Genomic DNA, 16,758 nt, shown 5'->3' on the forward strand with positions numbered 1-16,758 from the left:
CCAGGGCATCAACAGAATCACTAGCAGAACCAACCCTAAAGTTCTCTAAGGCTTCTTTGAATCCTATGGGATCCAATAGCTTTTTTGGGTCGGCCATCCTAATAAGTCCTTCCTCCCTGCAGAGGAGGGTTGAGGCTGTGAGTCCAACCTTAACTAGATGGTGGTCTGTCCATGATGATGGGGAAATCACAGGAGTCCCCACTCACAGAACACTTTCCTGATCAGAGCAAAAAAATGTCCACGTTCATACGTTTCAACAACTGCTGTGTTGAAGATGTACCTTCTATTTACCAAAAATACTTGACACTTATTGAATCTATTCTCACGAGCAACCTAACCCAGACTAGGGCAGCCCATCATAATCCTGTTGCTCCTGACCCACCTCACCCTACTTTTAAACCTGGCGCTGGGGTCGTGTGTATGCTTGGGCTTCATGCAACCCAAGGGTACACCAAGTTGGGCGTATGCCAAGCTGGCAAGAGCGGCCGGCTGAGGGAAGATCCATTAATGCACCATATTCCTAATGCAGTTCATTGAGGAATGCCAGAGGACTTCAGCTCCCTGCTCTGCCACTCACCGCGTTGGGTGGCAATGCAAACTGGGGAGGGTGATCATGTGCGGGGAGGCAGGCAGGAGCCTGCCTCCCCACCAGTCCTCCCGCTGCCGGCATTTTTCAGTCGTGTGCATGAACTCATTAGCTATATCTTATTTTATATTATTATTAGACCTATTCTAAAGAAGCCTGTATTAGATCCCTCAGAGCTGAGCAACTATAGGCCGGTCTCCAACCTCTCATGGTTAGGCAAGGTAAGTGAGAGGGTGGTGGCCTCTCAGCTCCAGACTGTCTTGGAAAAAACTGAATATCTAGACCCATTTCAAACTGGCTTTCAGGCAGGCTATGGGGTGGAGATTGCCTTGGTCGGCCTGATGGATGATCTCCAATTGGGAATTGACAGAGGAAGTGTGACTCTGTTGGTCCTTTTGGCTATCTCAGAGGCTTTCGATACTACTGACCATAGTATCGTTCTGGAAGATCTCAGAGAGTTGGGGGTGGGTCTTACAGTGATTCCACTCCTACCTCTTGGACAGATTCCAGATGGTGTCAATTGGAGAATGTTGCTCTTCAAAATCTGAGCTTATGTGTGGTGTCCCTCAAGGCTCCATACTTTCTCCAATGCTCTTTAACATCTACATGAAACCGCTGGGAGAGTTCATCAGGGGATTTGGAGCGGGGTGATACCAGTATGCTGATGAAACCCAGCTCTACTTTTCCATGTCAGCTTCTTCAGGAGATGGCATAATCTCCCTAAACGCCTGCCTGGAAGCAGTAATGGGCTGGATGAGGAAGAATAAAACTGAGACTGAATTCAGATAAGATGGAGGTACTTATTGTGCAGGGTCAGAACTCTAGAGACAATTTTGATTTGCCTGTTCTAGATGGGGTGACACTTCCCCAAAAGGAACAAGTACGCAGTCTAGGGGGGTTCTGGATCCGCACCTCTCCCCTGCATCTCAGGTTGAGGTAGTGGCCAGAGGAGCTTTCTATTAGCTTCGGCTGATACACCAGCTGCAGGGGCATAACTATAAAAGGGCAAGGGGGGACAGTTGTCTGGGGGCCCACTGCCTTGGGGGGGCCCCCCAGAGGCAAGTCACATGACTGATTCCCCCAGCTGTACACCTGCCCGGGCTTCCTTCAGTTGTATTCATCCTCTAAAATTGATGCGAGTGTTAAGTCCTGGAGCTACCAGAACAGCATGTCTTTCTCTATTACCACTAAATGACTTGCATTGTCCACAATTTACAAAACCTTTAAAAAATTAATTTAGGATGATGTTCTATTGTGGCACATAGGAGATTTATTTATCTCCTACACACACACACACACACACACACACACACACACACACACACACACACTATATAATTTTACTATGCTTTTTGTTACCACTATTCAGCCTCATTTAAGATTTTTTTACTTCATAAGCTGAGCTTCAGTGGGGGAGGGGTCATTTTAAAATCTTGTCTCTGGGCTCACTCCAACCTTGCTACACCCCTGATTAGCTGCACCCATTTCTTGAGATGAATGACCTCAAAACAGTGGTACATATGTTGGTAAACTCCAGACTTGACTTCTGCAATGTGCTCTGTGTGGGGCTGCCTTTGTATGTAGTCCAGAAACTCCAGTTGGTACAGAATGCAGCAGCCAAGTTAGTCTCGGGGTCATCTCGGAGAGACCACTTCACTCCTTTGTTGATAGAACTACACTGGCTACCAATAGGTTTCAATGCAAAATACAAAGTGCTGGTTATAACCTATAAAGCCCTAAGCAGCTTAGGCTCTGGGTATGTATGAGAACATCTTTTTCATTATGAGCCCCACCGCCCAGCGAGGTCATTGGGAGAGGTCCGTCTCTAGCTTCTGCCAGCTCGGCTGGTAGCCACATGGGGACGGGCCTTCTTGGTGGCTGCCCCGAGACTAGAATGCACTCCTTACTGAAATATGATCCTCCCCATCTTTGACCATTTTTAAAAAGCAATTGAAAATCCCCCTCTTCAGCCAAGCTTTTTTCAGCTTTTTAAATTTTTAAGTTTTAATCTGTTTTTAATTTTTAGATTGCCTAAATTGTTTTAAGATTTTTGTTTATGTTTTAACTTGTTTTATGTTATTGTCAATCGCCCAGCGACGAAGATTTGGGAAGGTGTACAAATTTGACAAATAAAATAAATAAATATTCCCCCATTAATTTAAACTTGGAACTATCAGTCACTTGCTGTGATGTTTTTAATGATTTTTTTGCGGATAAAATCTCTCAGATTCGGATCAACTGTTGAAGTCCCAATAATCAGTTTTTAAATGAAGGTAACACCTTCTTCTGGAAGTACTAAAGTAGTAAAGAGATGATATAAGAATGAATTCAGCTCTGCATAACCATAGAGTACTTTTCAAATCCATTATTCACATCAAGTCTGTACACTAATTTGGGCAAAGCTTTGAAGTGATTGATCACCAACAGCGGAGGAAGTTTAAGGTGAGCCTGCTCCCAAAAGTGGTTTGGAACTCCTAGGGCTGGATTGGGGGCACTGAGAGAACGGTGGAATGTATGTGGGGAGGGAGCTAGATTTTGAGAAGAATGGGTAATTAAGGATGGGAGTAGTCACTGCTGCTGAGTGCGGCGGGGTTCAGGGGCACCCCACAGATGGGGCACACCGGGAATATGCCCTGCTGCCCTGTGGGCCAGTCCGAGCCTGGGAACTTCAGAATTCCAAACATCCCCTAGGACCTCAATGCGGCCACTGCAATTGCTAAATATACATGCCACATCTGTCTGTCTAAGACAGCTATGTTTATAGCTGCATTTGCACATGAATGTAAATTAATAGGCAGGCAAGGGCAAGCAGTTGGTTTATATTTGGCTGTCTAACCAAGCAGATACATTAGAGATCCAAAGAAAAACAAATGCTAGCACAACCTAGTGACAGCATTCCTTTTTATAATTTAATACCCAGTTCTAAAGGGAAATGTTTGGAGGCTGATGTAGTGCATTGTGGAAGCCAATGGAACTTTTCATTAAGTATGTACATGAGGTGGTATGTAATTAGCATGAATTGATTGTTTAGCTGCTCTCTTTCACATTTTGAATGAAAGCTAAAAAAAAAAAAAAAAGCCTGGATGAGAGACCATCTGGGAATCCTATGGACACCTCATTGGGTTCCTTGGGGAAAATGTAAGATGTAAAATAAGAAATAAATATAGACTGACTTTCCTTTCCATTTGTGTACAACATCAAAGAATTTAAAATGGGCATACTGTACTGAAATTGTTTTAGTTATCAAGTACTGCTCACACCTTTATGACTAAGCAATTGATGATTAATTCACTCATTAAATGCATTCTACAAGTCATTTAAATAAAGATCCTTTTGCATTACAGGAAGGACATCCATGGAGACTTAACTGTAAGCAAAAGAATTATGCTGATTGAATATTTCAGGTAACAGGACACTGGTGTGGATAGGGCAGTTAAGAAATGCAGCATTACTCTCTAAAACCACAGTATGAAAATATGCATAATTTCCAAATTATAACCCAATATATATTATTTTCTAAAATCTTGCACTTAAGATAACCCCATGGCTTCATAGTGCGCTTCAGTTTAATTTGAATCTGCTGTTCAGCTTATGCTAAGAAATCATTAGCCATTATCAACTAGCCAAGGAAGAGTCACTATGTGGCATGATAACTTGGATAGCATAAAAAAGCAAGCAGAATGGGAAGCTACTGTCTCCTTATAGGCAACTAATGCCAACATTCTTTTTTTTATATCCAAGGAAAAAGATGACTTATTATCCTCTCTGAGGGTAGACCTCAAGGCTATTTCAACATATCACACAATGTCAAGATTAAAATGGGGTAGATTGTCACACTGCAATTCAGGTGAGTCATTTAGGTCCCATTTGATGGTAAAATTGGGTTCTATGCTATCAGAGGCATTTTATGTATAAGAACTGAACAAGTACACACAGTAAAAACGTTCTGTGGCCTTGCATGTCATTGATGCATCAGAAGTCTTTGATGCTACAGAAAATATAATCATAGCTATATCTATAACTATCCTAAGATTATGGCATACTAATAGTAAAATAGAGGTTCTTATGGTGAGGGATCACTCTGCTCCAGTAACAGTGACTGTCAGGATGAACCTGTTTTTGTTTGTTTTGGAGTGGATCTACCATTGGGTGACCGCCTGCCTCCACAGCTGATCAGTGTTCCCTCTAACAGGGACTCCCAGATGTTGATGACTACAAGCCCCATAATCCCCAGCCAAAGGCCATTGCCAGAAGCATGGAGGTGTCAGCAAATGTATAGCTTCACGTCGGGGGCAAAGGGGTGGCCTAGAGCAGAGTGTGGTGGGTGGTAGTGCCCAAGGGGGCCCAGGAAGCTATCAATTATTTGAAAGGAATTGGGCAAAGGGCTGGTTTTTAAGTGATTTTTGAAGTTTATGTGTCTTTAAGGTTAGCAGATGAGAGTGGATTCATGGTTTGTCATTGAAAATCTTATATGCTACCAAATAATCTACACTCAGAACACTTCAGAAACAACAAAACCCAGTACCCCGTGGTTTAGCAACCCATGGAGGTGGTTGGCACCCTCGCTCTGGGCCACCCCAGCACCCCCCAAGTGCAGTTATGGGGCTGCTGAAACCTGCATTCTTCCCTATGGAGAAAAACCTTAAAGCCACTGACACCTCCATGCTTCTTTATGGAGAAAAGACCTTAAAGACGCATAAACTTCAAAAATCACTTAAAAATCATCCCTTTGCCCAATTCCTTTCAAATAATTCTTACTTGCCCACCTTGGGAACTACCACCCACCACACTCAACTCTAGGACAGCCCTTTCTCCTCGACGTGAAGCTATACATTTGCTGCAATCCTCATTATTCTCTATGAGGAATTCCAAAATAGTTTTAAAATTCACCAATAATCAGAGGAGTGTCTGATTGCCTTGGAACTTTGTGGATAGTAGGCACCTCTGGTGTCTACCACCCACCCCACTTTTATGCCCCTAGGTGCTCCACAATAGGGGATATGGGCTGGTACGGGTCCCATTATACCCTATGAGAAAAATAATTTAAATTATTTCAAATATTCATAAAAAATCATAGGGGTGTCCAATTGCTTCAGGGTTTGCATGGTTGTTGGCACCCAAGGGTGCTCCACAATAGGGAATAATGGGCTGGTTCGAGTCCCATTATACCCTATGAGAAAAAAATAAAAATAATGTTCAAAAATTCATAAAAAATTGTACGAGTGTCCGATTGCTTTGGGGTTTGGGCGGCAGGTACCCCTGGGTGCCAGCTACCATCCTACCAATTTTTGGATGTCCAAAATGGTTCAAAACAGTTCGAATTCAAACTGAACCAGGGGGAGGTTCGAGCAAAACCAAACCCAAACCACCCCCTCCTGGTTCTAACCTGGTCCGAATTCGAACCGAACCGGGCAAACCGGTTTTGTGCACATCCCTATATGCCAGTTGCATCCAATTCTTGAGATAAATGATCTCAGAACACTAGTACATCTGCTGTTCACCTCCAGACTTGATTACTGTGATGTGCTCTATGTGGGGATGCCTTTGTACATAGTCCGGAAACTGCAGTTGGTCTAGAATGTGTCAGGCAGGTTGGTCTCTGGGTCATCTGGAAGAGACCATATCACTCCTATATTATAATATCTACACTGGTGGCCGATGTTTCTGGGCAAAACACAAGGTCTTGGTTATCAATCTATATATTTAATTCCCTAAGGCATGCCCGTGGCTAATCCCATGTGTGGCAGCTCTAGCGAGAGTACAGAGAGTTGCTGGATAGGCTAGCCATGGGACGGGTGGGAGGGAAAATAATGGTGGCAGTAGCAGAAGCCAGCTGGCTGGCTGGCGGCGGGGAGAACGGCACTAAGAAAATGGCAGCGACGGGCGGAAGGAGGCGGCAATGGGTGGGCAGGGGAAGAAGGTGGCGGTGACAGGAAGGTGACAAAACAGTGACAGTAAGGCAGTGGCGCGGCCACAAGTGACAAACTAGAGGTATAGATCAGGGATTCTCAACGTTTGGGTCCCCAGATGTAATTGGACTTCAACTCCCATAATTCCCAGCCAAAGGCCACTGGGGCTGGGGATGATGGGAGTTGAAGTCCAATAACATCTGGGGACCCACACGTTGAGAAACCCTGGTATAGATGATCTGCGCCCAGCTCAGCTAGTAACATACAAAACCCTAAAAAGCTTGGGCCCTGGAAATTTTAGAGAACATCTTCTTCACTATGAACCACAATGCCCATTGAGATTGTCAGAAGAGGTTTGTATGCAGTTGCACTTGTCTGGTGGCGACTCAGGAACAGGCCTTCTCCATTGCTGCCCCGAGGCTTTGGAACACACTTCCTGCTGAAATAAGAGCTTCCCCATCTCTAACAACTTGTAAAAGCATTGATTTAAGTTTTAAATTGTTGTAATGTGTTAACCTTTTTACTTTTTTTAATTGCTTTGTTTTAAACCGCCCAGAGACTTGCGTTTGGGTGATATACAAATGTATGTTAAATAAAGTAAGTCTTGAACATAGTGATACTTTATGGGAATGTGCTTGGTTCAAGACTTCATCTTCTCCATCTGGGCGATCTGGATACAACTTTGATTATCTTCAAACATCACTGTGGGCTTTGGTTCCTCAATCCCAAAGTCAGATAGTAGTTGGTGCATCCACACTACTACTTTCCACGCTTCAGCTGCAGATATGTATTATGCTTCTGTGGTTGATTGCGCAACAGGTGATTGCTTGTGGCTACTCCAATTTATAGTTCCCATTTCTATATAAGATCAGGTTTCCACTTGTAGACTTGTGATCTGTACTGTCTTCGCCTCAGTCTGCATCCATGTATCCCACTAGTTTTGGACTGCTGCTTGCTGGAATCTCCAATACATAGTGGTCACTGTACAGTACCTTTCAGGTATCTTCCCAATCTTTTGACTGCTATCCAATTATGGTTGGTTGGTGCACTTTTCTGCTCAGGATTCCCACTGCTAAGTCAATATTTGGCTTTGTCATTGCATCTATATACAGAAGCTTTCCAATTGCCTTTCTGTATTGATTGTTGGCTGCTTCCATCTTGCTTCCAGAAATTTGCATCCATTGGTGTGCTGACTTCAATGGCATCTGTCAGTCCCAGGCATTTTAGGGAATCCTTTATCTTCTGCTTCTGGTTAAGAAGGAATGTCCCATTCTCTTCTCTTTCAATTTGGATGCCAAAGTAATAGGAAATGCTTCCGAGTTCTTTCACCTCTGTTTCCTTGTTCTGGTGCTGTACAATCTCATGACTGTCTTGTTCTTCCTTATGTGCAAGAATCAAGTCACCAACAAGTCAGGATATAAGTCCATCTACTATCTCTGAATCTTGAATATAGGCAGGGGTCAGCTTTTCCTTGTGTGAACCCCTCCTTAAGTAGTAGTTGATTCAGTTTCTCATTCCATGTTCTGGCTGATTGCTTTAAGTCATAGATGCTCTTTTGTAATTTGGATACTAGCCCCTTCTTTTCAGGTTCCTTAAAGCCTGGTGGCTGTTGCATGTAGATGTCTTCCTTGATTTTCCCATGTAGAAACACAGTCTTTACATCCAAGTGGTCAACTTGCCTCTTTCTGGCTGCTGCCAAGCTGAGCATTGTTCTAATTGAAGTGTGTTTTACAACTGGTGCAAAAGTCTCATCATAGTCCTGACCATAGATTTGGGAGTATCCTTTGGCTACTAGTTTGGCTTTGTAGTGCTGTACACCCCCTTCTGCATCCTACCTGACCTTGAAGCCCCACTTGCATCCCACAATCTTTCTTCCTGCGGGTAGTTCCACAAGTCTCCAAGTCCCATTTTTGTGCAAGGAATCAATTTCTTCCATTGCTGCTTTTCTCCACTTTTCAGCTTCATCAGCTGGCAACTTTTCTGTGTCTTGCCATGTAGTGGGTTCTTGTATCTCTCCTCCTTTGGCCATGAGTGAGAATCTTTTGGGTGGAACCCCTTTGTTGGGCCTCTGTGAGCACCTTAGTTCGGATTCAGGTTGTGCAGTCCCTTCTGAATCTGGCACTGGTTCTGCCGCTGATTCTTTAAGTTCACTGTCTGGTTCCAGTTTCATTAGAGTCCAATCACGTGGTTTCTCATTCATCTGGATTTCTGGTACAAGTCCTGGCATATCATCTCTAGTTGGCCCTTGTCTTTCATTAAAATATACCACATTGCAAATTCTGACCTCTCCACTTGTTGGGTCAAGAATTCTGTATCCTCTATGGTTAGGTGCATATCCAACAAAAATTCCCAGTTCACATCTGCAATTGAATTTGGTCCTCTTGGCCTTTGGTACATACGCATAAAGCTTTGATCCAAACACTCTGATATGAATACAGTCTAATTGAAAAAGTCCATCTTGACGCATATGAGCAGTAATAATCAATTCATCATCTTTGGAAATATAACAAGCTTCCTTTTCAAAAATTACTTTGCATCCCTTTTTAATTCCACGCCCAATTGAAATTAAAATGGTTTGCATTTCTGGGACTAAGAGTGCATATGTTATTAAAAACTTCTTGAATTTCATTGTCTAGTCCCTGGCAGAGATTTTTTTTTTTTTTTTTAGCAATTACTATTCCTTCTGTGATTAATTCCCTTCCATCTCCTACAGTTACAGTTGACTTGTAGTTTCTGTCTAGTTAAATAAACCAATCAGCAATATTGAGGATATTTTTGCTGAAGCCAGAATCCACAATAAAACCATGCTTTTTGTCTGTTATCAATCCCACATTGAAGCTTTTGGATTTGAGTAAAGAAGCATTGCCTTTTCTGTGTGTTTCAGAGTGGCTGTCTCTCTTTTGTGTTTCGAATTGACCATGTAGTCTGTCTTTTCTTTGTCTGTCGCCAGCCATCTGAGCTCTGAGTTTTCTTTGTAGCTATGGCAATGGGGCTTGCAGCCTTCAGTTTTCACACCCTCTCTATTTGCAAATAAATGCCTTTGTTTGCTAGCTAATGTTGCAGCATTTTGGCTTGCTCTTTGGAAACTTTCCTGTTCCCATTTTGAGCTAAGGTTTCTCAGACTTGCTACAACATTTTGCAATTTAAGTTCAGAGACTGATGCCTCAAGGGCCATAATTAAAGGGTCAACATTTTTAGGCAAAGACTGTAAAATTACTCCAATAAGCGCTGAGTCATTTAATTAACATTTATAGCCTTTTAAAAGTCTGTTGTCTCCAAGAGACTGACCATGTGGGCTGAGACATCGCCTCCTTCCTGTGGCTGTGTGTTTGGCAAAGTCTTTTAAACAAAAGAACAGCAGTGTTAGGTGAAGTTTTCCCACATTGCTCTTTTAATATTTTCCATGCTTTGAGGCAATCCTAGTATCATATATATGAATTAATAAATCATCACTCTTGTTCAAAATGAGGAATCCAAATGCTTGCTCATTCTTCTTGTCCCATGAGGCTTGTGCTGCTGAATTTTGAGCTAAACGTTGTTCCGTGAGGATCTTGTTAATCCCTTTTGTCATGAATACTCCTTCCATCTTGAAAACCCAAACTTCATAGCTGCTTCCATCCAACTTTGAGAGAGGAGAAGCTGTTCCTAGTAGCAGGGAATCCATGCTTTGTTTCTAACTAACTCAGCTGCACTTTCAAAAGAAAAATAAACTCTGCTGTAAATGTTTTAGGCTGCTGGTGCCCATAAACCCTGTTGGGGGTTGCAATTTTTTACCCCCAGTTAATTAGCAGAGCACTAAAGAAGATATCCACTTTAGTTACAGAGTAGCAAAATGTTCAGCTGGCTGGGTAGTGATGACAGACGAAGGAAAGACCCTGAAGTATTTCAGACTGCGAGTGAGGGTCTTAAAAAATAGTTGTTACAGCTATTTAGAGAAGACACATGGATATTTGTGTAGAATTAAATACTAAGTATTTTTTGATGAAGTACACTTTGGCTAGGAAAGACCTAATCCTAGTCTACAGAATTACATAATGAATAGGTGGAGGGAGGGAGATGGGGAGGAGTTTCCATCTGCTCTCTAAGAGGAAAGGAAGGGAATCTGACTCTCACAGGAAATACCCGAGTCCAATCAGGGGTCATAGTGTAGAGACAGGTAGAACAGCTAGGGACACCCTTACTCACTATCTCTACTCCCATTGCCCGTAGTGGTTATTAGGATAGTTGGTGCAAAAGGTCAATGTACTGGAACTCCATCTCCAACAGTTTGTTCATTTGTCTGAGCATCCCCCTTGAGTGTGATAGAAGAAGAACCCTGGGAAAGCTGGCAAAAGGCTGGCTGGAAAACACAAGCAGCCAGCTGGAGACGACATCAAAGGGTTATACACTCAGAAAAGGATGACAGAAGAATGATAAAAAGCAGCTGTGGGGGTACTGAAGACTTATTCTAAGGACAATGAAATGAAATAAGGGGCTTGGACAAATTCATGAAGGACAGGCCTATCAACGGCTATTAGGCTTCATGGCTATAGGCCATCTCCAGTTTCCGAGGCACGATGCCTGAGTAACAGTTGCAGGGAAGAAACATCAGGAGAGGATTAGTGCCTTCATTTCCTGCTTGTGGGCTTCCCAGAAGCATCTGGTGGGCCATTGTGGGGAAAAGATGCTGTACTAGATAAGCCTTGGGCTCTTCTTATGTTTTTATGGGGGGAAATTCATTTCTAAAAATGCATTGTTTCATAAAATTAATTAACATAAACTGATACAATTCTAGTCAAACTGGGCAGCTTCAAAACTACAATTAATTTTTTTTTCAGATGACTATAAGACTTCTCACACTCTGCCCAAATGTTCAAACATACATATGGAAAGAGGGTAAGATTGCCCTTCCTGAAGTAACAGATAACACCAAACAGTTGATACAGGTGCTGATCTCCACATATTCAGCATATATACACATAGAATCTGTCTGCAGCTTCTCCTCATCTCATGGGAGTTGTGGACAGAGACAGCAGATATGGTCCGGAGTAACGGAGTGTGTGGAAGGAATGTGATCAGAAGGTGTAGTCCTAGGAAATCTCTATATATCTAATGTGCAGCTTTTTGAGTGTGCTAAAATTAGCTTTTAAACAGTTCCAGTGCTTTCACCACTTTTCTTAAAATTTAACCAATAAAAAGGGAAGTACATGTTCTTGAACATGTCTTCAACTATTTACAAGTGCTTATAACTATTTACAAAAAATAAATTTCTAAGTCAAGTTTTGAACATATGTAACCTACAATGTGTCATTTCATTGATTTTTTCCCCTAATCAAATATTTCAGTTCAAATACTTCTGGCTCTTGAGTGGGCGGGGGCTCTTGAAATATTTATACAAAACATAGAATTAACATAGCACATGCTATTGGATGCAAGTCAAACCAACATCACTAAAACAAAGCAAGTCTGTTCCCAATTATTGTCAGGAGTAGGAGTTGCATGGGGTGTTAGTGGGCATCCTAGATCTTCTCCTGTTTCTGAGGTCAACCTCACAGCTGTGGTGCCAAGGACTGGTAGGGTTATGACATCAATCCTCTCCCAGCACGTACTTAGTTCATTTCCCTAACAAGATAGGTAGATTTTCAAGACACGTGAGTTTTGAAGTGGGATTTTTTTGTTCACTATTTTTATTTATTTATAAAAAATATAACTTTAGCAGAGTAAACAAGCAGGAAAGAGTTTTGAGTTTCTTGTGTACTGCAGTTAGAAAGCACAATTCTCTGGTGATATTTATACAGAAGTATACAGAAGGAGAGTTTAACAGGACATACAGCCATGTTTGCAACACAGCAGAGCTAGTTTAAAATCTGTTCACAATGATCAGTGAAGCAACAATCCCTTCACAGAACAAGGACAGATTTTACTGGCTAAAGTGGGTGGCACTTCACTGTCTAAATAGCCCCACACAGTTTGAGGGTGGGGGGACCAAGCCACTGTTTGATGCCATTGTGTCACATATCACTGTGGTTAGAACAGAGACAAAAACCAGTGGAATTGCATCAGCAGATGCAATCATAGCTACTTACATTAACAAACTCTTCCCACTGTGCATGATATAATTACATCCTGCATCAGTTGTGGGCAAAGCTAACTTCATGATCTACCACTGTGGGCAGATCAAGTCTACCACTGCCAGATCAAGGCAGAACTGTTGTCTCTGTCACTGCTTTGTAGCCGAGGATGGGGCAAATTTTTCCATCTCTGGTGGAAAAGGTATTTATCCCAATGGTAAAGTTCAATTGTGACAGGTAAACAGCAGAGTAATCCTATGCATGTGTACTCAGAAATAAATCCCAGTGTGTTCATGAGGCTTACTCTCAGGTAAATGGACACAGGATTGCAGAGTAAGTAAATAAACCACAGTACAACTGAAATCTCCACTCCCCCCCCCCCACCATTAAGCATATAATGAATATTTGTACAGGTGTATTACTTGCCTCTCAAGAGATACAGAAGAACAGAGGTACTTCAATCAGTTAATATTTGGATACATATGAGTAAGGACTGGCTGGATGTAATATGCATAACTTAAAAGCAGCTCAGTATTCTTTGATAAGCTCACAGCTCAAAAGGAAGGAGAAATACGGAGCAATCGGTTGCCCTCTTAATGAAGTGAAATACTGCTTTAATCTGCTAATTGCATTAAGATACTGACTGCACACAGCATTAACTGATTATATGACGTACACAGTGTTCCCCCTACAGTCCTCTCAGAGACACAGAGGAAAACAACACGGATAAGCCAAGCAGTTTACAAGTGAGCATCTGGTATTGACATTAGGAGCTGAACACAAAATCTACGTCGTAGTGTGCCCAAGGGGTACAGTGAGAGAAGTACTACATATCAACACTCAGGCTCAGCTGAGAAGTTAACTGCTGGTTAATGTCGATATGCTTTGTAATTACTGAGTGACATGTTTCATTTTCAGCAATACAAAAACCCCACATTTTAGTTCTCAAATTAAAAGCCTTTTATGATGCTCCCCAAATTCTATTGCTGCTCTATGTGTGCCCCCCTCTGTTTTCATGTTTCCATTTGGATTTCCTCTAAACCATTTTTCCTCTCTCTCTAACCCAATAAGAGCCAAGCAGAGGAGTAGTAAGGTCCAGTAAACTGTGGTATAAACACAAGCGATTATTTCAATTTTCTCCTCAGATTATTCTTTCGTGGCAGACCAATAAACCCAATAATGCCTGGATTTACTAGAAATTTTTTTATTCATTTCCCCAACGCAGCAGAAAGTAAGCTAATAATGTCCCACCGAGAGGGCTGTCAGACTAAATCCCTCAACTACTGAAAGCACTGCCTGGATAAATCTCACTTCACTTTCCATTCTGCCAACCACTTAGGGCAGGGCCCAGGGGAACTCTTCAGCTTATCCCTCCTCACGCAATGTCACAAGCGCAAGCCAGAGTGGCCCAATCAGTGCCAAGAAAAGAACAAACTAAAAAAGATTAATTCACAGATGTTCATGCATTTCACATACACTGTGCCCTATGGCCCGTTGCTAGGGCAACAGGAGACCACCAGTGTGCGCTTTATTGGCTTTATGAAGTGCGTCTCGGGGACTATAGTCCGAGAAATGCTGCATGATAATAGCAAGGCTTTTCAGAAGCCTTGTTTTGTGTTTATCCACATTTAACCCTCAGAGTATTATTAAGCACATTGCTATGCACAGCCATATCACCGCCCCCACCACAAACACACAAACAGGGTGGGAAAGACACTCAGCTTCCTACTCTGAGATATGTAGACATATTTCCTGAGGTTCAGCTTCAGATCAGCCTGTGATAAAATTCATCTGCAAGCTAATAAACTCTTAGGCATGTTTACTGAACCTTGAGGCAATGTCCTTTCCCATCAGTTTAAAAAAAACGAATTGGACTCACACATCTCTTAAACCTACAAAAGAAAAAAAAGTCTTTAATTTTAACTAGGGCAATAATTTATCTAAAATGAAATGACTTTTTGTGAGGCCTCTTCAAACTTTGCAGTAGTCTTATAGTGTGGAAATGTGCTTGGTTCCTGTAATGTTGAGTATTAACAGTGTCAGGGAGTAAAATACAGTCTATAAATTCACACAGAGAACCTAGCTCAATGCATTCATCCAGATCCTTTCTACCTTACCTCCTGCATATTTTTAATTTTGACGCCTCTTAATCTGAATTTGTTCACACTCAACAGGCTAGCAAATACTCAAGACTAAGGAGGTTTTGTTAGGGCCTTTTCCACTCTTCCTTAAAGGGGCTGGGGGTTAAAATCACAAATGTCACAACTCTTAGAGGAGCAGTACATATCAAGTGTTAATCCAGAAAAGGGGGGGGGGCAAAAAGAGTGAGAAAAAGAGAAGGCTAGCAGAATAGATCAATAGAAGAAACAGCTTACATTCAGATTCACAGGAGAAATAACATGCAGAGACAATCATTTCCTGGGAAAGCTAAAGCCTAATGAGAATTTACTCTGTCTTTTTTCTTCAGACAACCAGCCCTTTTGTGGCTGGGGCTTCCTGACTGACAGGAACTCAGGGCCCCTTAATAGGATTTCCATATTATTTCCAACACCTGCCTAGAAGTTATTTGTTTACATTGAAGGAGGCAAGATTCTCAAATCAGACATCTGCTTCTAGTTCAGGCATATCTTAGGAAGCCATCTAGAAAGCAGCTTTGTTACCATGGTGACATTTTTATTTTCTTCCCTTAGTTGGCTGAAAAAACATTAGGATTTCCAATTTTATTTTGCTCTTCAAAAGGCCAAATGTTGCTTAAGAAAACACAGAATTTCCAAAATTGCTATAAGCAATGGGTCATCCAAGGTGCATGTGTTTGTTTAGCTTAATTAAAACAATCAGGCATGAATAGGTGAAGAGGAACTAGCTTAATTTTCTTTTTAGATTTTTCCACTTGGTTGATATCTGCCAATCCACCAGGGTTTTTTTCCTCCACTGCTTTTAATTTTTTTTTTTAGACACTGACTGTTTATAATGAATGTATTATTTCTCCACAATCGCGTACAAATCAGGATAAACCTTTTGGGGTCTAACATTTACTGAGGTCAGGATTCTAAATGGCATGATCTTAAATATTTATCCATTATTTACAGTGAGGAAAATACACGGTAAAAGCTAAAGAGTGTTTATTTGATAGCTGTAGCATATTTTACAATAGCATCACAAACACCTTCTAAGTCTGCTAAATGTTTCCATATCACAGGACTAGAAAGGATCAAAATGCTAACCACTCCATTTGCCTCACCCCCTCAAGAATAAGGCTAGCCCATCCCCCACCCCCATGATGCAGATCATCATAGGGTGCTACAGACAAACAGTTGGAACAGTTTGGGTAACTACAGCTTTATTCATACATTATGTTCAACACCTGTATAATTATTGTGCACCACCCAGAGCTGTTTGGATGGGGCGGTACATAAATGTAATAAATAAATCCATACATAAATAAATCCATATACAGTATACACGGGTACAGATCTGTATGTAGGTACAGTTATTCCCATGTTATGCTGAACAGATGTACAGTAGTACACTTCCAATCTGTATCCTGCATTTCAGGGGGCCTGTATCTAGGTTCACCTTCAAATTGAATACAGGTATTTTTGTCACTCACACAAACATGTGTACAGACATCTGAAAGAAGGTAAAACATAATGTTTGAATAGGGTTTAGAAGACTCAAGCAATGGAGCTAAGTAATGCAACTCATGGAATTGCTCTAGTCCCCAAGAAACAGATCAAGAGCACAACCAAACCCAGTCCACTACATCTTCTAAAGGACAACTCAAAAGCCTAAAAATCTGGCTTTAGAACTGCCCAGTGCCTCTGAGGAAGGGCTGAAATCAAACTCAATGCTGTATATGGGAAGACAATCTTTCCTGGTCCCAGTGGGTCACAATGGAGACATCAGGAGTTAAGTAATAAATAAAGTATTCTCTATTAATGTATCAAACCCTGGTCTAGTACTCACCAAGGTGATAAACCTGCATTTGGACTGTACCACATAACCATGTATGTTAAATCTAAGCTTATTAGCTAATAGTTAATAAACAATGTGCACTTTACTTTACAGGGCGAAATAACCAACTGTTTGTTATTAGAACTTGACCCCACAATCAGCATTAAGCTATCATAACTCTCAGTGTCTATTACATTACTCCCTTTGACGCAGCTGCCCCAGGCAACAATCTACCCTTCTCAGCTTCCCTTTTTGCTAT

At 41.7% G+C, this 16,758-nt stretch overlaps 1 protein-coding gene across 13 annotated transcripts in view; it reads right to left on the minus strand.

Moving 5' to 3' along the window:
* Positions 1 to 16,758, minus strand: part of TLE4 (TLE family member 4, transcriptional corepressor) — a 178,103-nt gene that overhangs the window by 51,089 nt on the left and 110,256 nt on the right. Inside the window, exon 1 of one of the 13 annotated variants that reach the window (XM_053296559.1) lies at positions 13,797 to 13,883. The exons of the other annotated variants lie outside the window; for them this stretch is intronic. Within the exon in view, the coding sequence (XP_053152534.1) occupies positions 13,797 to 13,868 (72 nt within the window). The 5' untranslated portion in view covers positions 13,869 to 13,883. Of the gene's footprint in view, positions 1 to 13,796; positions 13,884 to 16,758 lie in introns of those variants that run through there. 13 annotated transcript variants of the gene reach the window in all.

This window comes from Hemicordylus capensis, chromosome 2 (assembly GCF_027244095.1).
Source record: "Hemicordylus capensis ecotype Gifberg chromosome 2, rHemCap1.1.pri, whole genome shotgun sequence".
NCBI classification, from domain to species: domain Eukaryota; kingdom Metazoa; phylum Chordata; class Lepidosauria; order Squamata; family Cordylidae; genus Hemicordylus; species Hemicordylus capensis.